At 39.1% G+C, this 22,685-nt stretch overlaps 1 protein-coding gene across 1 annotated transcript in view; it reads left to right on the top strand.

The window, feature by feature from the left end:
* The first annotated feature begins 424 nt into the window (after positions 1-424).
* SLC13A1 (solute carrier family 13 member 1) overlaps positions 425-22,685 on the top strand; it is a 112,059-nt gene continuing 89,798 nt past the window's right edge. The window contains exons 1-3 of the mRNA XM_065883419.1: positions 425-549; positions 19,913-20,041; positions 21,893-22,029. Coding sequence (XP_065739491.1) covers positions 451-549; positions 19,913-20,041; positions 21,893-22,029 — 365 coding nt within the window. The 5' untranslated portion in view covers positions 425-450. The remainder of the gene's footprint in view (positions 550-19,912; positions 20,042-21,892; positions 22,030-22,685) is intronic.

Raw genomic sequence — 22,685 nt, 5'->3', positions numbered from 1 at the left:
AACTGAAAATGAGCTTCACTGGAAAGGGTACTGGAGGCACCCAGTAAAGACCTGCTCAAGGCACCACGCAAGTGTGGAGCCTTCAATTCAGGGAACATCAAAAGGTAAGGAGGGGCCTCATCGTGGGCAGACTCAGCCAGCCTCATGGTTTGCCTTCTCCTAGACTTGGCCAGTCCACATTCCAGTTAATGTGCACAGACTAAATCAGGACAGTTTTGCCCTTCAAAAACATAACAGAAAATGGTCTTTGATTTCTTGCAAACACTCTTGAGCTTATCTCTCCATGTGAATTGTGACAGTAAAACAATAAAAATCGAGATTTAATTTTAACTTGTTGGTGAGTCTGGGGCAGTAAATGAAGATGATGGGCTAGAGAAATATTAATCCAGGTTGGCTATTTAACGTCTGCCTTTTTTTGGAGAACACTATTGAAGGCACCAGTTCGGGACAATGAAATTCTTCAGTTATATTTTAGTTTATCGCCGGTTTCTCCTTGTAGTTTTCACTCTGTTGGTTTTATTGCCACTGCCACTCATCCTCCGCAACAAGGTAAGTGAACCCGGAGAATGGGCTGGTGGGTTTTCTGGTTTATCTAATTGTCCTTTATTGTTGCTATTTAATTGTCTGGCTCAGAGCTGAATGGGTGATGACACCTTGGGCTTGAAATCAGGATGGTTATACATTGTGTTTTGTCCACTTTTTCTCCTTTTTAATGATTAATGTTGTTGATCCTCGGTATGATTAACTGCAATAATTAAATAGTATATTCAGTCAAAATTGTTCTCTGCCTGGCAACCAGTTGAGAGGAAGGACAAAAGAATCACAACCCTTGAGATCCTGTCATTCTAGTTATCAATCTCCAGAGAGCATCCTGGGTTAACTCAATCCTTTCCCGAGACTAGGCAGCAATGTGACACTGGGGGAAAGAGCTAGAAGAAAACTTGGGAGTCCTAGGGAGGGTCTAGCGCAAACTAATTTACTTGACAGCTCCATGGCTTGGTGTGGGCCACAGAACCTTCTGGAAATCTAGTTTCCTTATGCTTCACTGAAAGCATGAAGTAATTTTCCTTGGTTAATCAGAAAAGTCTAGTAAATAATTGTATATGTTCTGAGCATTTGAGATTTTTTATCATTTTGGTGTGCTTGTAGGGATTTTTCTGTTTCCTTTTAAGTGTGGTCAGTCTATTAAGTCCAGAATAATAAACACAATGCATTTTTAATACCTTGGGAAAATGACTGTATCAGCAAACACTTAGTGAGCACCTTCTCAACGCCAGGCACGATGAGTGTCTCTTGGTGGTAAGAGGACAGTCACCAGAGTCAGGCTCTCTGCTTTAGGTCCCAGGTTTCCACTTAGAGGCTGTGTGACCTGGACAAATTAATTAACCTCTCTGTGCTTCCACTGTCTCATATGTAAGAGTGAGAGAGTAACAGGCTTGTTATGAGGATTAAATAAATAAGCACTCATCAAGCACTTACTTGGAGCTGTGGCTGGCACACAGTAAGTGGGCTAGTGAGAATCTCCCCAAATCTGTTGATCCCACAGCTGTGCAGTTCCCGCCACCCCATGATGCCTTTTCTCTGAGTAGAAGAGAACCTTTCTGATGTTCTTCTCTCACAAGCATTAACCAAGGTTATACTAGTCTGGGTAAAAATAGAATTGCAGTAATTATAATACTCCACCCTCCCTCAGAAGTCTGCCACTGTCTGAAGGAAAGTCGTATCAGCTACTGAAAAGTCTTTTTTGACTCTGTCAAGGCCTCCTCTACCTGCAAAGCCGGCAAGGGATCTGGCCTCTGCCACCCACAGCTGCGGGGTGTTTCCTTCAGGAGGAGGTGCAACGGAGGTCTCACAGTGCCCCGAGGAGCGGGGGAAGAACTCTCTCCCACTTTTCGTCAAATATTGTTCTGAACCCCCAAAATTTTAGAGAATGTCTAGTGAAAACAGCAGGCACACTCCATGGTCTTTGGTTTGGTTGGCTTTGTTTTGCAAATTCTTTGTGACTAATCCTCCCCTGTTCCCCCTGCCCCTCCCACCCCAGCTAGTTCTGAGGACTCTTCTGTGAGTCTCTGGCAGCCACTAGATGACAAATGTGAATCACAGACATAGGGATTTCATCTGAATGCCCACCCCCACCTGCTTCGAAGACTCGTCACTCCATCTAGTGCGTATGACGGCCTTCTTTTTCCAACTCCCCTGGTCCTACCTGTCCCCCAGACCTGGCTGACTCCTACCATGAGTACATCCTGATTCATACCTGGACCCCTGCTCTATTTTAATATTTCTGAGTTACTCTCAGTATAAGTCCTTACTTATGGCAGAGAAAATAAGTTAAACTAGTCAAGACAAACTTTGGCCATGAGTGCATATCATCTGTGCTGCTCCTTTGACATATACACATATGACACTTTGAGTATCTTCCATAATTTTCAGAGGAAGTGAATATAAGCTCCTTGAAAAGGAAGAACAATTAAATTAATAAAAAGCAACATTCTCCATGCATGAGTCATTAATCAGAAAGTGCACATTAGGTCTGTGGGGAAACCTGGCAACAAGTTGCATTTGACAAACTGTGTTCCTCTTTCCTTTCCCTCTAATCAACTCATTTGTTAAAACTCAATTAATGTTAATGGGAGGATTTTTTTCTAGTACAGTTACATGATTTCATTTTTTGTTTACTCTAAATGCGTATTTAACCATTCAATCAACCGCTAATCAAACCCAAAGAATATTATTTTAACTGCTGCATACAAGGAGAGCAAAACTTTGTTTCAGAGGATGTGGGCCTTTGGAGTGTTGAAAAGTTAGGTAGAGGCTTACTTTGACATGAATGCAAATCAATTTATTGTAACTTTCATGTTACCAAACCGGAGAACCCTATGCTTGCTTCCAAACCCACAATAATAGTCAAGCAAAACAAAGTCAATTTTGCTTTATAAAAGCACAGTGAATCTACATGATGTAGAACCAACAAACAATAAGTTATTGGCTGATTTTTTTTCATTTTCCTTCTGATTATTAGTTGTTTCTATAGACCAGCCTTAACGCTTACCTTAATTTTACCTTAATTCAAAAATGTAGCGTCAATTATGAGAGCCCCTAAGTGGCTTTGCAATGTAATGTTCAAAAGGGAGGGGAAGGGCTTCCCTTTGCAGACATGTGACCCAGCAAAGGCCAAATAGATGCTATTGAAACTGGATTTGAACTCAGGTTCTGTCAGAACTCAGAATTCATGATTTAACAGTGGTTTTGTTTTACTCTTTTCTATATTTTGTACTTTTGAAGATTTATCCTCTATTTTGAAGAGTCACATAAAGTGTGGCTTGATAATCATTTCTGAACAACTCAGGCATAACTCTTTACAATAATGCTTTAGACAGGTCAGACCAGAGAAGAGGTGCATCTTTGCCATTTCCTCAATTGACCTCATGCAACTCAATGTCTTTAAAAGGTAGAAAATTGCAGTGATTCTAACCACTGGGGCGGACCTGTGAGAACTGGAGTAGCGGTCTCATGTGTGTCATTTGCTGAATGTCCCAGAGTCCCAGCTATACAAGCTTGTATTATCAGCTTGTCAGGATATGGTGCCCCTTCCCTTCACACCTGTGCCCAAATGTTTACCATGAGTCATGGCATTTAGTGGGAAGAGACCTTGGAACTGTGTATTTCAGTGTTTTCATGGAAATAATATTTTATAGCGAAAGAAAATATGTACTGATATCACCCCAGAAGCCTATGAGCGTAAGTCAAACAGAAGCTCAAATTGAATCCTTATGAATTAGGTATCGTAACTGGTCAAATTTTGCAGATTAGAAATGGAGATAGAAACATGCAAATAGCTTACCAAAATGTGGCTATACAGATGTTTCCAATCAACATCTGTCTGACTTTAGAGCCAGTGATCTCAACCACAACTGAGTATCTGTGTCTTTATAGCTTCCGAGGGTAATAAGTATATTCCTAACACATTGGTGTAAATGTCACTTTACTAAAGGAATTGTATTTCCTTATTGCTTTACACTGAAACATCAAAAATACCGTCTTTTTAATCATCACATAAGTATAAGGGTAGTCCTAGTCCTTTCCCAATTAGTAGTTAGTGGTCAGTAAAACAAGCCTGTAGTGTAATTGATATTTATGTAAATATTTGAGTAGAATTAATAATTGCACTGAATTTTTCTTTTTGGAGAGGGAATATCTTAAATATTCCCAGATAAAAACTTGTTAAAATTGGCCTAGGCTACGTGCCGTAGTCCCAGTGATATTCACAGTGCAACTTTGTTCTTTTATGACTATTTCTAGCAGCTTGTGAATATTACTTCTCAGAACTCCATACTATTTCTTTACTTATTTTTCTAGTTTCTTGGCTTTTCTTTATATTTCTTTTGATGGAACAAAATGATAAAAAGAAGGCCAAGTTTGTTTGAGGAGTTTTAATAGGAGAAAACTGAACAATAATATTTTCTGTCTGTAGAGAGCATCCTTCCAGGTGTATCACTCCATCTAATTTACCCATTCATTATGGACCCCCTTTTTTTTTTTTTTAGTTAAGGAGACAGGAAAACAGCCACACAGATACTGAGCAGCATTCCCTAGTTGACTGGTTGTAAATCCAAGACCAGATTTCAGGTTTCTGTCAGATACTTCAGGATTTCTCTGGAAAATATTTTACACCAGGAGAAACTTGAAGAGAGGAGGGGGGAAGAGTCAGCCGAGCAGAGAGCCTTAGGGTGCTGGACCGGCCCAGGTTAGGGATGGAGGAAACACAGCTGGGAGGGCCACCTGCTTCTGTTTCCTTCACAATCTATGCATCTGATGCACCGTAAATTTCAAAGTTATAATAGAAATTATAATAAGTAAAAGAAATGATACATAATGAGAGTCTTATGGTGCTCCATCTAGAAAAACTAGACAGGTGGGAGAAAGGTAGCTCTTGTAAAGAAATGTAAACCTTAAAGTGATAAAGGCTCTGATGGAAGGGGGAAAGTGGTAGGTTGAGAAGTCTGACAAAGGAAAGGAAAATGAGTGGGAGAAAATTTAAAAAGACCACAGGTGAGAGAAGAGGGAGGGCAGAATTCTGAGAAAACATACAGAACTTTTAAAGGGGCAAATCAAGTAATGAAACAGTTGATATTGTTTTTAATGTTGGTCTAAACTGTTGTAGAGATTTAAGATAAAGGGGGGAGATGCTATAAACTCCAAGAAAGTGAACGTTTTAGATACAAAAGAGCATCAGAATGATGGAGGGCAAGAAAAAGAAGGCATGGAATCATGCTAATTAATGTGGTAGGAGATGAACAAAACCAGAAAATCCAAATGTGATATATATTTATTTCATGAATATTTGATGAGAACTTGCTAGGCCCAAAGTATTGTGCTCAGTGAACAGTGGCATATTACACAGTTTAATGTTTCTGCTTTCAAGTAGCTTTTGCACAATTGCTGAAAGTCAATATATACCATGGCCAACATTCATCACAAAATAAGGTTGTGTATAAACCCATGCCACATGATGGAAACAGATGATCTGTGTTATAGACGTGTAATTAAAAGGTGAGTGTATCTCTAGGGATTCATTGTTCTTCAGCCCCTCCATTCCCCCAGCCACACACATCCCACTTGCCCACAACCTGCTGCTCCTTCTATTTTACCCGTCTCGGAGAATCTGCTACCCCGTTTCCAGGTCTGAAATCTGTGTGTCATGTCAGATCCCTCAGATATTCCTAAGCCCTCATCACTCAGTCTATGTTGCTTTACCTCCTGAATCCACCCGCTTCCCATCTGTGTCTTCATCTCCGTTCCTGCTGGCACTGCTCTCCTCAAGCCTGTCTTTTCCTCTCTCTTTCATAGACCATTTTCACACTCTTTCCCCCAGAGTCTCCTGCTAGAGGACTATTTTTAAAATGTCAACCTCGTCCTATTGTACCACTGGTCAGACATCTTCCATGGCTCCCTTTTGCTGACAGGGGGAAAATATCTAAACCAAACATGTATATACTGATGGATCTTTGGGATTTTGCCATTTATTCCTCCTAATCGCCCTCCCCAAAGCCCCCAGTACCTATCTCCCGCATTGCATTCACATTTCCCACGGCAGCGATATTTCACTATCTGCCGCCCTAGGAGGCCCATAATTGTTCTCCCCTCTGTTTCTCTGCACATGCTGCATCCTCCTCCTGGAACGCCCACTCTCGCCCTGTCCTTCTTGGGAAAGGCGGCTTGGGCTGTGATACAAACAGAATCATCCTCCATGCTCTCATTGCACAGTCGTGGAGACATAGGCCTCCATCGTAGTATGTATTCCATTTTGCCTTTATCTTTGCCTCCCCCTCTAAACTGCAGATACCTCAAGAACACAGAACATGTTGTTTAACTTGTTTCCTCCGGCCCAAGCACAGTGCCTGTCACACAGTTAGATAGTTGCTAACTGTGCTGAACGGATGGATTAAGGACCTCTCGCAGCAGAAGGATATGGTACATAGCTAGATCTTGTAGGAGGGATAAGATACAGGAGAAAGGAGACGATGAAAGGAAAGAACTTCAAATAGAGTATAGAGAGCGACTAAGGGACAGAACAAGAATGTAGGTGTAACAGGAGTGTGTCTCTTCCATGAAGCTCTTCTTTTCCTTTCATGATACATATTTATGCCTTGGTTGGTAACAATAGTATATGTGAATGTCTACTGTCAGCTTCCTAACAACCATTAGAATAGTCAATATTATCCCCATTTTACAGATGAGCAAACAGACACTCAAAGAGATTAAGCAATTTGCCCAAAGTCACACAGCCTCTAAGGGGAATGGGAGGATTTAAAGACAAGCTGTCTGGCTCCCAAGCCCACTGATGCTATTGCTTCCTTAATGGCATTTATATCAGATTTTTACAACCTCGTGCACCATTGTTCCTGCATTTGTAACTACAAAACACATGTTGAGATGAGGTCTCCCACTGCCTGGATTACAGAGCAACCACGACCCCTGATGACCAAATAATGTGAGCAGGAAGTAAACTATGGTTGTTTTAAGCTGCTGAGATGTAGGGGGTTTTGCCACAGCATAACCTAGGCTGTCCCAACTTATCTAGCATATTCTGAAAAACTCCCCAAGTGATTCTGTCATGCTACCCTCTGGCCCATGTCCTCATCTGTAAAATGAACAAGACTTAAAAGAGTTTTCAATGTTATTTGTGGATTGGCTGCCCCAGATTCACCTGAGGTACTTATAGATGTGAAGTCCAGGACGCTGCACATTTAACAGACTCATCATGATGCGGAAGCAGTTAATCCATGGCCTGAATTTTTATCACACCCTGGTGCATTGGAGAACAAGATGATCTCTATGGCTATGTCCAGTTCCACTGTGTGCATGGGGTGTGAATATAGCATGTCTCCATTGCTAATTGCTTTTAGAAGTTAGATGAAAAGGAGTTAAAAATTCCCTTGTAACTGACATAGTGGAGCCACCAATTGCCTTTCCCTGCTACCCATTTTGGGCTGAAAACTAACTAGAAATGCTAATTATTTTTCCTTGACTTTGTAGTTGAGCTTCTTACTCTCCATCTTCCAAGATGGAGTCACTTTAAGCTTTGCAGTTAATATGGATTGAGTCTTGATAATTTCCTGCAGCAGTAGGGGTAGGTGTGTCATGAACCATGCAAAGCCCTGTATGGGTTCTGTCAAATAGTAATAGTGTTTCTCTTGTAGCACACAGATTTAGAATGCATTCTTTTCCTCCTGTCTTAATTGCTTTGCATTCTTTTTTGAAAATCAATTGCAGTGAGTGAGGCCTGTGATTGGTCCTGCTTTTCTCAAGCTGTGCTGAGAGATGGTACCTACATATGTACTAATTCATCAGTGAAATTATTCCATAATATCAGTCAGTGTGTCATTAAAAAGGGGGAGAAGAGGTGAAAAAACTATATTTTAAAGCCTAATTTATATTTCAATTCCACCCGGAACAATAATCTGAAAGAAAACCAAGGTGATTTTTAAATATAATCAGCCACATTTCCCAAGATAATTTGACACTCAGAACTTCAGTGGGGGGGAGTCATTATCCATATTGCCTAGTCATAGGGTCATTTGCCTTTTCTGCCTCGGTAGCAAGTTCCTGGCTGTACTTACTTGGGGTGGTTAAGACAACATATGACTAATATTGTGAAATGGGCAAGTGGGAGAGTGGCAGCTACTGGGAAGTGACCTATGCAAATAAAAGTTTTAGTTCCAATTTCAGCTTATTAGCAAGAGAGGTGAGAACCTCAGGAGAACTATAGAGACAATTCACCCACCGGGATGAGCGCCAAAACATCCAGTGCCAGGCAAGTAGGAGAGAAAACAGAAAGGAGAACAAGGCAAAGAAAAGAGATTCCTAGGCTAAAGAATTTATGCCTAGTAGAGTGATTGTTTTATATAGGGATCAAGATATATGAATAAAAACAGCTGTAGGAAAGACACCGAGGGAAAAAAGCTTCATTCATTTAATAAATATTACTGGGCACTTATTATATGCCAAGCATTGGTTTAAGTGCTGGGAATAAGGCAGTAAATGAAATGAGATGTGCTCTCATGGATACTCGGATTGAACTCTACTACATACTAGCAATGTGATTATTGATCCTAAGTTCAACATGGAATTACCATACCTACTTTATAGAATTTTGGTAAGGTCTACATAAAACAAGTATTATATCTGGCATGTTGCAGCCATTCATAAATCTTATTTTCCCCTCCTCTTACTTAGTCATAAGTCAGAAAAACAGATTTGCCTATTTATTTGGCAAATATCTTCACCTTTTAAATAAGATTTCCTATCTTTAAAGCCTGTGATTACCAGTCTAGATGAAGGTTGTACAATTAAGACCCCCCTCATCCCTTTCTCCACCATAAACACAAAGCTAATAAACAACTCTGTAGACCAGAATGGGTCAGAAAAGCACGCAAGCAGAGCAGATGTGAGAACCTGTGGTCTGAAGTGCTCCCACATCATTCTAGGGTCAGAGTTAATTTTAGTGCCACAAACTAAGGGCTGGAGAGTGGTTTTCTTGGCAACTATGACAGGCCCCAAAAAAAGCTAGACTGACCACTCTCTCTGGTGGCATTCAGAGGAAGCAGATTCTGCCCAGCCTCCCAGGCAGAGCTGATCCAAGCTTCCTGATGTAGCTAGATGACAGGATTTGCATTGTCCTGGGAGGACAGGACCTCAGGCTGACAAGATAAGGCACACTCTGTATTACGAGCTAAGGACTGGCTGGAGGCAACTGTAAAACTTCTAGATGGTAAATAATGAGTACAGAAAGAAAAAACACAAAAACAAAACAACTACCATACAGGGTAAATCTGGAAATAAAATTTCAAAATGCAATAAGACAACCAAGAAAGTCTGACAATGAAATCAATGCAGAGATGAAAACACTCCAAATAAAATGAAAATAACAGGGAAATCAATAGATGAGGAAAGGGGGAAAATCCACAATAGATGTCAAGTTATTTTTAAAATAGAAATATACATTATTGTATTACAATATGCAATTATACACCAACATATTAAATAACCTAAAAGTGGATAAGTTCCTAGAAACATACAACCTATGAAGACTGAATCATAAGGAAACAGAAAACCTGAACAGACCAATAATGAGTGTGAGGTGCTTGAATCAGTAATCAAAAACTTCCCAACAAAGGCCAGGACCAGGGCTTCACTGGTAAATTCTACCAAATATATTTTAAAAGAATTAATGCCAATCCTTTTAAAACTGTTCCAGAAAATTGAAGAGGAGCGAACACTTCCAAACTGATTTTATGAGGCCAACATTATCCTCATACCAAAGTCAGGCAAAGAGACAATACAATGAAAGGAAATCACAGGCTCCTCTACAAAGTACTAGCCAACCAAACTCATTTAGCACATTAAAAGGATCATACAACATGAGCAAGTGGGATTTATCCCTGGGATACAAGGATGATTCAATATACACAAAACAGTTAATGTGATGTATCACATTAACAGAAAGAAGGATTTTTAAAAAATCACATAATCATCTCAATAGATGCAGACAAATCACTGACAAAATTCAACATCCTTTTATGATGAAAAACTCTCAACAAATTAAGTATAGAAGGAATGAACCGCAACATAATAAAGGATATATATGACAAGCCCTGAGTACATAACATCATACTCAATGGTGAAAAACTGAAAGCTTTTCCTCTAGGATTAGAAATAAGACACGGATGCCCACTCTCACCACTTCTATTTAATACAGTATTAGAAGTCCTAACCAGAGCAATTAGGCAAGAAAAAGAAATAAAAGGCATTAAATTGGAAAGGGAGAAGTAAAATGATCTTATGTGTAGAAAACTGTAAATACTCTACAAAAAACTGTTATAACTAATAAACAAATTCAGTAAAGTTGAAGGAGACAAAATCAATGCAAAAAATCAGTTGTTTTCTATACACTAACAACTATGAGAAAAGAAATTTTTTTTAAAATCCCATTTACAATAGCATCTAAAAGAATAAAATACTTAGGAATAAACTTAACCAGAAGTTTCACCTTCTGAAAACTATAAAACTTTAAAACATTGATGAAAGAAATTAAAGGAAACCCACATAAATAGAAAGACATCTCATGTTCATGGATTGGAAGACTTAATATTGCTAAAATGTTCATCTACCCGAAGCAATCTACAAATTCAGTGCTATCCCCATCAAAATTCCTATGACATTTTTTACAGAAATAGATAAAACAATCTTAAAATTCATATGGAACCACAAAGACCTTGAATAACCAAAGGTATCTGAGCAAAGAGAATGAAGCTTGAGGCATCACACTTCCTGACTTCAAAATACATTACAAAACTACAGTAATTAAACAGTATCTTACTGGCATAAAGACAGACATATAGACCAATGAAACAGAATAGAGAAATCAGAAATAAACCCATGCATATGTAGTCAACTGATCTTTGACCAGGGTACCAAAAATACACAATAGGCAAAGGGCTTGAATGGACATTTCTCCGAAGATGATATACAAATGACCAACAGACATATGAAAAGGTACTCAATATCACTAATCATCAGGGAAATGCAAATCAAAGCCACAGTGAGTTATCACCTCACACCTATTAGGATGGTTTTAATTTTTTTAAAAAAAGATGTGTTGGTGATGATGTGGAGAAATTGGTACCATGGTATACTGTTGGTGGGAATATGAAATGATGCAGTCACTATGGAAAACAGTATGGAGGTTTCTCAAAAAATTAAAAATGGAACTATCATATGTATGATGCAGCAGTCTCACTTACAGGTATATAGCCAAAAGAATTGAAATCAGGATCTTGAAGAAGTATTTGTACTCCCATGTTCACTGCAGCATTATTCACAATAGCCATAATATGGAAACAACCTAAACGTCCATCAATGAATGAATCAATAAAGAAAAATGTGTTATCTATAGACAGCAGAATATTATTCAGCCTTAAAGAAAAAGAAGGAAATCATGTCATCTAAGACAACACGGATGAAATCGTGTCATCTGTGACAACATGGAGGACATTATGCTGAGAAATAAGCCAGTGATAAAAGAAAAATACTGCATGATTCCACTTTTATGAAGTATCTAAAATAGTCACATTCATAAAAGTAGAGAGTAGAATGGTGGTTGCCAAAGGTTGGGTGGAGGGAGAAATGGGGAGTTGTTCAACAGGTAAAAGTTTCAGTTATGCAAGATGAGTAAGTTCTAGAAATCTGCACAGCACAGTAACCACAGTTAACAATTGTATTGTGCACTTAAAATTTTTAAGGGGGTAGATCTCATGTTAAGTATTTTTAACACACACACACACACACACAAAACAAAAACAAACAAAACCCAGAATGGGGCCTGAGGAAACTTTTGGACATGATGGATATGTTTGTTACCCTGATCGTGGTGATAGTTACACAGGTATATGCATATATCCAAAACTCAGCAAATCGTATACAATATATATGTGCAGATTTTTGTGTATCTATTAATCCTCATTTTTTAAAAAAGAAATATAAACCAAGAGCAGGTGAATATAAAAAAAAAGACTAGTTAGAAATCTTGGAAATGAAAAATAAAGTCTCTGAAATTCTTTTAAAAATCAAATTTTAAAAACTCAAGATATAATAAACTGTAAACTTTAAACTGAGTACACTTGAGGACATAATCAGTGAACTGATAAGAAAGAATACTAGGAATTCACCTAAAAATCAGACAGAATAATAAATAAATAAATATGCTTTACATGAAAGAATAATTTGAAGGATGAATTCGGAATTTCCAACATACATGTAAAAGGTATTCCTGAAAAAAGAGGGACTAGAAGAGAGATTATATTCAAAGTAATAATAGTTAAAATTTTCAGAATTAAAAAAGATATGAATCCTCAGACAGAATATGCATTTCTAAGTACAAAATAATTTAATTAAATATTAGTCCATGTTTAGACACACCATAAATGAAACTCCAAACCACCGAAGATAAGAAAATTTTAAAGCTACCAAACAGTAAAGAGAAAAAAAAATTATACAAAAGGATGATAATTAGATTAATTTCTCATGTTTTTCAACAATAATGAAGATGTCTGGTACAGATTTACATGACCCTTATGGGGAAAACTTCAAAATATTATAGAAGGGATTTAATGAATATCTAAATGAATGAAAGTGTTCATAGATGGGAATATTTTAAGGCCATTTCTTGTTTTATAAATTCTGCGTAATTTCAATAAAAATCTAAAATTCAAAATGTAAAAGCCTAAAACTATCAAGGCAAGTTTGAGAAAAATGTAAGATAAGGGACTTGAGGTACAGATTGTAAAACTTATTGAAAATCTATAGTAGTTAAAAGAGTTTAGTAATTCTGCAAGAGTTGATGTTTGAAAGGCGGTGGGGGGAGTAGGTGATTGAGGGACAAAACAAGGAGTCCATAAACACACGTGCCTGCATTTGTAGCAATTTGGCACAGGAAATAATATAGCAACACAAATTAGATGGACCATCTAATAAAAAAAGCCAGGGCATTTAGGGTATACATTTAGAAAAAAGGCATCAGATTCTTCTACAAATAAATTTAGGCCCTACACTTGAAAACAGCCTTTTTAAGTTTTAGAAAAAAATATGGGAATATAATAGAATATAGAAAGAATTTCTCATTCAAGGTAGTAAAAGCACAGAATATAACAGAAAGGACTTTAAAATAACTGCATTAAAATTAAAATCCTCTTATCAACCAGAAATAGAATAAAACCAATTTCATAGATGAGTCAGAGAGTAAGACAAATATTTGCAAATATATACTTATAAATAAATATTAAGAATCTAAAAATAACTCCACAAATTCATGATAAAAAGAAATAAACAACTGAACAGAAAGATGGAAAGAGACTATAAATAAGGTAATTTTCAGGAGAGAAACAATTATGTTCAATAACCATGAAAAAAATACTTCAGTGGTATTCAAGCAAATGCAAATTAAGAAGAACTTTCCATACTATCAGATTGTCAAATAAATAAATTAGTCCAGCATGCCAATGGTTGGTGAAATGGAACTTTCTCACATTGTTGGTGCTAATACTGTATAAACTGATACAACCATCTTGCATACTTTCCACTCAGAAACTTCGATAACTACTTTTATACACTAGCTTAGAAAATCTCTTTCCTATATTCACTTTGGAACTAAGTACAAAGATGTTCGTAGCCCATAAACAGCCATCAGTAGAAAAACGGACATATGAATTCTAATGTATTTATAAAAAGAAATGCTCTATCCATTTAAAACAAATTAACAATAGGCCTTCATGTATCAACATGAATGCACTTGAAATAGATAAAACATTGAGTGAAAAAGCAAGTTGAAAAATCACATGTACAGAAAATCTTATTTAATCTCAAAACCACATGATGTTTATTAATGCATTAATGGCTACATGTAGTAAAATCACAAAAGCATGGATAGAAAGGATACACATTCTAGATAGTGGTTGACTTTCAGGATTTCAGAGGAGAAGGAAGTGGAGTGGTGTATATAAATCTTGAATGTTTTATTTATTTTTTAAAAATTCAAGCAAATGTGGCAAAATATCAGCATTTAAAAATATGTGTACGAATGTGTTTATTATATAATTATCCATATGTTCTTAATATTTCATAATTTAAAAAACGCTTTTAAAACATATACTGCTAGAAGGCTTCTTATGCTTCATTTTTTCAAAAATATCAAGCATCAGGAATCTCTTTTTTTTAATTTTTATTAGAGTATAATTGATTACAATGTTGTGTTAGTTTCTGCTGTACAGCAAAGTGAATCAGTTATACACACACATATATCCACTCTTTTTTAGATTCTTTTCCCATATAGGTCATTAGAGAGTACTGATTAGAGTTCCCTGTGCTATACAGTAGGAGGTCCTTCTTAGTTATCTATTTTATATATAATAATGTGTATATGTCAATCAGGAACAGGAATTTCTTGCCCATATTTGTTGGTAATCATCTGTACGTAATCTCTCTGGTAGTTTGAGAGAATCTTCTTTTAATAGGAAAGGTAGAGATGGCTCTAAATGAGCCAGAAAGGCACAGCATACACACACAGACCAGGAAAACAGTCAAGTGACATTACACCTCATACTATCGAATGGAATTTACAATATCTGTATTCTGCATAGCTGCCTCTGCCTGGTGGATGTGGTTTGCTGAACTTCTCGGTGTAACTTTTGGAAGTGGTAGAGGGTATATAGGTTTTTTTTTTAACAGAAAATCGGTGTTTTTATTTTTGGGGAAGTCCTCTGGACTTTTCCCCCTTTGTTTCATATAGTATTTTGAGAAGAGATCATGACTTAAAAAATATTTCTGTAAGATCAGTCTTACTCATAATTTTGAATCTTTTTTCCTTCCTATATTTTCCTTCACAATAAACAAAATGAAAGTAGACGTTACTTGTGTTGCTCTCACTCAGTTCAAGAATTTATAATACTAAAATGTTTTGCTATCCGTGGAACAGAATTTGATTCAAGTTTTTACTTGTTATGGTTGCAAGGTTAATTTTAATAAAGACAACAGATGTACTCACGATTTTCACTAGACTTGAGAGGGACTGAGAGGGGAAATGATTCACCCACAGTCTCATTTACTTGACAGTTGGTCTTTTACTGTTGTATCAAGTGTTTGCTGGTGGTGGTAGTACTGGTGATTGTGGTGTATAATGGTGGTTACAGTGGTGTCCTTCTGTTTTAGGAGTAGGGGGCTTGCTTGATAACAAGGTGGAGAAAGAGAGGGAAGAGAAAAAAATTAAAGAGGCAAAGATGGTAGAGCTAGAAATAATGGGTCACTCTAAGAATTTCCAGTGATATAATGAAGCAATTTTTCCCTCTATCTCAGAGATGGTTCTGCAAACATTCAGAATGGTTCAAACAAGAATGACTTTTGAGTTGTGAGCACTGAGATAACTCCTGAGCTTTCTTCTTCATCGGAAGAACCTGTTCACCCAAAATCATTCACCCTCATTTTAGTTTTGTTGAATATAATGTAACTAACAAATGAAATGTTTTTCTCTATCTTTTTTTCTTTCTTTTTCTTAACAAAAACATCCACAGATCTTTGATTTTAAGAAAATAATCCTATATATATTTAATATAAGATTCTTGAAATACTTGACTTTGTGCCTGGATTAACCTTGTGTTGTTGAAGGCCTAAAGTGCTAATAGGAAAGAACACTTTCCTGTCCAAGACTCCAAGCCTGACCAAGAGAGACCACATAATGGAAAACAGGAATTTGAGGAAGGAGGTAGTCCTAGGATAGATCCATCAATAGGATGACTGCATAATTTGTCAGCCAAAGAGGGACACTTTTGAGAATGAAAGTGATTGCTAATCAAAAGGGATACCTGCCCAACAGGTGTAACAGCACTATGCCATGAAAACTGACACAGATGGCCATCCTACCCATTCAGAGTGGGATACATCTGTTTTCCTCCTTTTCTAGACTTTGAGCTTCCTTAAGATATGGAAAAAAGAGGCATTTTCTACACATTGTGGGAATGTAGCTATCAGGGACAACAGATACAGTGCCTTAGCCAGATGCAGCTGTAATCTCCTGGGACACATATGCAGAAATATGAAATGTATGGGTGTGTTTGTGGGAAGCTCCATAGACAAGATGTAAATATGAACCTCACATTGAAGAACGGCCAAGTTTTCACAATAGATTATGAGTCTAGGGATTCAGCTTGAGCAAAAAGACACTTACTGGAAGCACGTTTCTGGTTTGCAAGTTGGACCCAGGGATGATGATAAAAGGGAAGGTCCGAAAGGTTACTTCCTCGAACGAGGTAGTAGCCCAGGGCTTCTCAAACTGTAACTTATGTAAGAATCACCTGGGGCACCTTAAAATGGTGATCCTGATTCAGAACGCCTGGGGAAGAGCTTGAGATGCTTGCATTGCTCACAAGCTCCCAGATCATGTTGATGCTGCTGGTCCATGGACCACACAGCTGGTAGGCAGAGAAGTCCAAATGCGCGATCCAAGTGTTGATTCTCACTTGGTGATTTGCAAGGAAGAGCAGGTAGGCAGGTAGGCAGCATTTTTATTACCAGAGATTTTACTCAAATGCTGTTTAAGGCCAAGCAGGTAAGAGAGTGCGTGAGATGGTGCAGAGGTACTGTGCAGAACTGAAAAGCACAAGTCAGTCTCTAAAGGGGAATTTCCGAGTCCTCAAGTCTGGAGAATTATTGACCTGGAAGAATATGATTCCAATGTTACCAAATTTCTTCGTTTTTCAAGAGAAGCCAAAAATCTGGATTTTAAATCTAATATGAAATCTGCTTGTTTGTAAATCTTGACTCAAATTAAATGCACACACACACACACACACACCATTGTAAGTCAAGTAAACTGTATTTTTTGCTAGATTTGGCCATCAGTTCGCAACTGCTTTGTCTACATAGTTAAACTAGGTCAGAGGGTCCAAGAGGCCAAGGTATGGTCACACGCAGGTAGAAGCCGTCACATAAAGAGTATCTGGGGGCTTCCCTAGTGGCACAGTGGTTGAGAGTCTGCCTGCCGATGCAGGGGACAGGGGTTCGTGCCCTGGTCTGGGAAGATCCCACATGCCGTGGAGCGGCTAGGCCCATGAGCTATGGCCGCTGAGCCTGTGCGTCCGGAGCCTGTGCTCCACAATGGGAGAGGCCACAACAGTGAGAGGCCCGCGTACCGCAAAAGAAAAAAAAAAAAAAGAGTATCTGGGGCTCACTAGTATGACTGCCTGATTGAATGTCATGGATTAGAGTTTAGAAGGGTGCGTGATGAGAAGCAGGGATCAGAACCCAAATATGAAGAAGGAATATAGATAAGACTCTTTAGAAATATTTCAGGAAGTACTGGGGTGAGTTTTTTTTGTTTTTTGTTTTTTTTTTTTGGCTGCGTTGGGTCTTCGTTGCTGCGCGCGGGCTTTCTCTAGTTACGGCGAGCAGGGGATACTCTTCGTTGCGGTTCACAGGCTTCTCATTGCAGTGGCTTCTCTTGTTGAGGAGCACGGGCTCTAGAGCGCAGGCTTAGTAGCTGTGGCGCACGGGCTTAGTTGCTCTGCGGCATGTGGGATCTTCCCGGACCAGGGCTCGAACCCGTGTCCCCTGCATCGGTAGGTGGATTCCTAACCACTGCGCCACCAGGGAAGCCCTGGAGTGAGTCTTAGAGTGAAGGTGGCCTTGAATGCAAGATGAGGATTTTGGATTCTTTTCAATAAACAACTGAAAAATCACTGACTTGATCATTTTAAATCAGGGCTGGGCCAGTTAAAACATGAAAGTCATCTACACAAGCAAATAATACTTGAAATTTTGCTTTTTATTTTGTCCCCGAAGTTGCCCCATCTGAGCAGACTATGAGTGTCTAGCTGAAGTAGACCCATGTGGAAATGAAATTTCAACACTATGGCAGGGGTTATGTGTGGTGAACAGAATTCACTGGTACCATATTCTGTTTATTTTTCTGATGTTTTTGCAGTCCCTTATAGATTGGTGCTCCAGACACTTGTCAGGGTAGCTAGTCCCTTAATCCAGGCTCATGAAAGGGAATGACGAAAACGAAGCAGATTTTTGAAAGATCACCTCATTCTGGAACAGCCTTGCCTGCAGTGGAGGAAGTAGAATGGAAGCAGAAGGTCAGGTTTTAGAGGTAAAATGACAGGGTGATGGATAGGACCAAGAGACTGGTTGGTTGTGATTAAAAAGCAAGATAATAAAAAGGTCCATTTTGTCTTTGAAATCTAGGTTCTTGTAAGTATGATAGAAAACATAGGGTCATAATGAAGAGCTTTGGGGTTATCCACGTGTTCTAACTAAGAGAAAAAGCAGGCCTGGTCATTCTCTACACTGGCATTTTATTTTATTTTTTAATTAATTAATTAATATTTTTGGCTGCCTTGGGTCTTTGATGCTGCACACGGGCTCTCTCTAGTTGCCGGGAGTGGGGGCTACTCTTTGTTGCGGAGCAGGGGCTCTAGGTGCATGGGCTTCAGTAGTTGTAGCACACGGGCTCAGTAGTTGTGGCACATAGGCTTAGTTGCTCCGTGGCATGTGGGATCTTCCCAGACCAGGGCTCGAACCCATGTCCCCTGCATTAGCAGGCGGATTCTTAACCACTGCGCCACCAGGGAAGCCCTACACTGGCATTTTAAATTAAGCTCATATTCACAGATTCTCTCCAGAGCAAGTCAGGAAGATTTAGTCAAAGCTCAGCTTTGTTTCACTGTTTTTTATTGTTTGTCAAGATTATAGAGGCAGACTTTGTGTAATATTGTCAACATCAAAACACCTTTAGTCTTTCTCCTTGAAAAAGCACAACAAAGACATGACACAATCATGGCTTATTAAGAATTTCTTAGAAACCCACTGAAAGTACAGGATTTCTGGATGAGTAAATACCAGGCCCAGAGGACTCACCCTGAGGTAGGTGAATCAGAGGGCAGCAGAGCTAGAAATGTTATTGTCCTGGGAAAGCCTTAAATAAAAGACCTCGTTAAACTCAGACAGCAGTTTTTGTAAATTTGTTAATTTTTCAAACGCAGCCCAGAATTTGCAGAGATTAAGCAGTGTGAGAGCAAAACAAAGCCTATAAGAGATGCTAACCTTTACTGATCACTTAGTACATCCTGGGTGATTTCATATCAAAATTATTTCTATAAGCCAAACACAATGACAAATTCCAACCATTCCTTAACAATGCCCTAAAATAGAAACCCACAGTTTTATACCTAGCAAAGCAAAACATTCTATTAAGAGTCTCCATCCTGTTGAGTCCCCCTGTGTCTTCCCAGGAGCTCAGCTGTCTTTCTAAAAAGCAAAGCAGAGGCTCTTCACCTCCAGGTCTGTGTCACTTAGGAGCAAATTCAGTCTTATCCATGCATGTAACAGGGCACTGTCCTTCTTTCCCTGTAAAAAAGTACACCAATACTTTTCTTCTAGGTTGATTTCCCTTTTTAGTAGAGGGAGAGGAAGGTCAGTGTGCATGGTTCCCACCCAACCAAGAAATGCAGTGAAAAGGCAGGGAGTACATTTCACAGGCCAAATGAAGGTGAGGGCAAACAACTATATACGCTGACATGAAAACTGACTGCATGCTGTTGTCTGTTTTGAAGAAAATGTGAAGGAAACATAACAAATAAGGATGTTTTTATGTCATTGGTTTTTCATGTGTATTAAATTTTGACTCTTGGAACCCCTCAGAAATAACCGTTTTGCTGCCCAACTCAAAGGGGCAGGGACTTCAGAGTTTCTTCATAACTTTCTCTGTGACTCGACTCTATCCAGCAAATGTGATTGTGATTTGAATGATAATTGCCCAGCCTCATTATTTCACCTGGCATTTTGCCTTTGTTCTGTCCAGGAAGCAGAATGTGCCTACATCCTGTTTGTCGTTGCCACGTTTTGGCTGACAGAACCTTTGCCTCTGTCGGTAACAGCTTTGCTGCCTGCCTTAATGCTCCCTATGTTTGGGATCATGCCTTCCAAGAAGGTAAGTTCTCCTGCGAATGTTTGACATAATTAGATTCCCTACTTCATGCTGCTACTTCCAATGAGAAAGCTGTATTTAAAAGGATCAATAATCCTGTTGATAAGGCTTCCACATAAGTCCTCCAAACTTCCAGCTGTTTCTTGCCTCTAGAATTCTGCATGTGTGTCCACCTTCAGGTGGACAAAAACAAAACGCAGACTGTGGCTTCTTGAGTCATGTGTGTCAGTAGGAGAAATGTGTGTCCAATCTTCCCAGGCTAACATCCACGCCCGGTGCCTACCTCCCAAGAAAAGGACGAATTCTTTCACGTCCGGCATCAGCTTTTTCTAGTCAACAGAATTCAGTCTCACACAGTGTTGGAAAAGCAATTTTTGTTTCTAATGAAGAAAAAGCTTCCCTGTTTTCTTTTCCAGAAACCTGCCATTTCAGAAGATAAGGCCAAATTAACTTTCACATGGATTTCCATTTTGTTCTTGCTGAGAGTTTATTCATGCTGAGAGGTGTTTCTTACCTTTATACAATCTAAGGGTACCCATCTGAAGAAAATGGATTCAGTTTCCCATTAAAAGCATGAAATGCACTGAAACCAGAATATCTATCTCCATGCAGCTTTCAGCCACCCAGCACACAACTGCCTAAACCACAGCTGAAACATTCTCAGGCAAGATGTCATGTTCAAGATGCCAGGCCATGCAATTTATCACCTTTGGATTTCTATCTTCTGCCTGGGCCCAGTACTGCTTTCACGAGGCTCATCTGTCCTGTAACATGGGTGGAGACTTCCGTTTTTTAACTAACCCGTAATACCCATGATACAGTTTTCTTCCCCTTTCCGCGGGAGAAGATTTTACCACAGCCTTGTGATTCAATTTAAGCCAAGCATTTCGTAAAGTCAGGTCTCTTGAATATCAGTACCATGAGGTATTTTTAAATAAGGTTTCTATGATCAGATAAGTTTGAAAAATATGTAGTATAGGGTATCCCACACTTTGAGAGTGATAGTATACACTAGTGTTTAAAGGTTTTGAGAAGGCCTACAAGAAAGAAAATTCTAGAATCATAGAAAACTCTGTTTTTTAAACTTATTTGACCACAGAAACTTTTTTTTTTTTTTTTTTGCGGTATGCGGGCCTCTCACTGTTGTGGCCTCTCCCATTGCGGAGCACAGGCTCCGGACGCACAGGCTCAGCGGCCATGGCTCTCGGGCCCAGCCGCTCCAAGGCATGTGGGATCTTCCCAGACCGGGGCACGAACCCGTGTCCCCTGCATCGGCAGGCGGACTCCCAACCACTGCGCCACCAGGGAAGCCCAGAGACTTTTTTTTTAAAGAAAAATATTATGTACCTTTCAGAGCATTCTTTGGTTAAGTCCTGCTACAAGTGGTTGCCCAAGTATCTGTATACTCTACTAGTCTCCACTCAAGATACAAGAGTGACTGCAGTTTTGGTATAATGGTGGTGATAAAGATATTGGCATGGCAAAACTTGACTTGAGATTTTCCCAGATCATAGTCATGGCCGTTCTGCCATAGGAGTACAAACTAATTAACCCCAGTTTACAGACGGAGAAATTAAGGCATAGAAGGCACCTGCCTGACGTTGCTCAGCTCTTTAAAAACTTAGTATATGGGTACCCTTTTTTCTTTTCTATATACTTTTTTCATAGCACTACTGTTTCTGGGTAAGGATGTGGAACTTATTTAAATTTGTATTCAAACACATCTACATTTCTTTCAACAAAATAGAAAGATCATGTAGTTGAAGGTCAAAGTTAAGTGCAGTGAAACAATGTCTTTCTGGTGCAATGTTTTCCCCCCACCAACGTAAATAATGGGTTTAACTGTAATTTCAGGTGGCATCTGCTTATTTCAAAGATTTTCACCTACTGCTAATTGGAGTCATCTGTTTAGCAACATCAATAGAAAAATGGAATCTGCACAAAAGGATTGCTCTGAGAATGGTGATGATGGTGGGTGTGAACCCAGCATGGTAAGTACTGTGTTTACCGTTCCAGGTTTACATTCCAAACAGACCATTTTTGCGCAGAGCAAATAAACAGATAAGTAATGCATATCTAGACAATCATTTGTATGGCAGTGTAAGTCATGACTTTTTTTTTCTCTGCAAATATGAAAATGATATAAAAGGTACTTGAGGGGCTTCCCTGGTGGCGCAGTGGTTGAGAGTCCGCCTGCCGATGCAGGGGACACGGGTTCGTGCCCCGGTTTGGGAGGGTCACACATGCCGCGGAGCAGCTGGGCCCGTGAGCCATGGCCACTGAGCCTGCGGGTCCGGAGCCTGTGCTCCTCAACGGGAGAGGCCACAACAGTGAGAGGCCCGCATAACACAAAAAGAGAAAAAAAAAAAAGGTACTTGAGTTGGAGGAGGAAAAGAAAGAAAACTTTCCCACTGCAGGTCTAATTACAGGGAGGTTGGAATAAGTGGACACAACTCGTTCACCTTTTATACACTGTAGGAGTCAAAGCTGAGAGAAGCCTTGAACCTCAACAGACAAGACTGACAGACATCAGAGTAGATTTCAGTGCTATCTTGTTTATTTGGCTGATTACACATTCAAGACTCTTTCAAGAGTATCCTTGATCATCAGGGAGGATGTTAAGAACCAAAGACATTGCTGACAAAAT

The sequence above is a fragment of the Phocoena phocoena genome, chromosome 9 (assembly GCF_963924675.1).
Source record: "Phocoena phocoena chromosome 9, mPhoPho1.1, whole genome shotgun sequence".
In the NCBI taxonomy this organism is placed as follows: Eukaryota; Metazoa; Chordata; class Mammalia; order Artiodactyla; family Phocoenidae; genus Phocoena; species Phocoena phocoena.
Note: the sequence above shows the minus strand (reverse complement) of the source record. Positions and strands in the feature narration are given on the sequence as shown.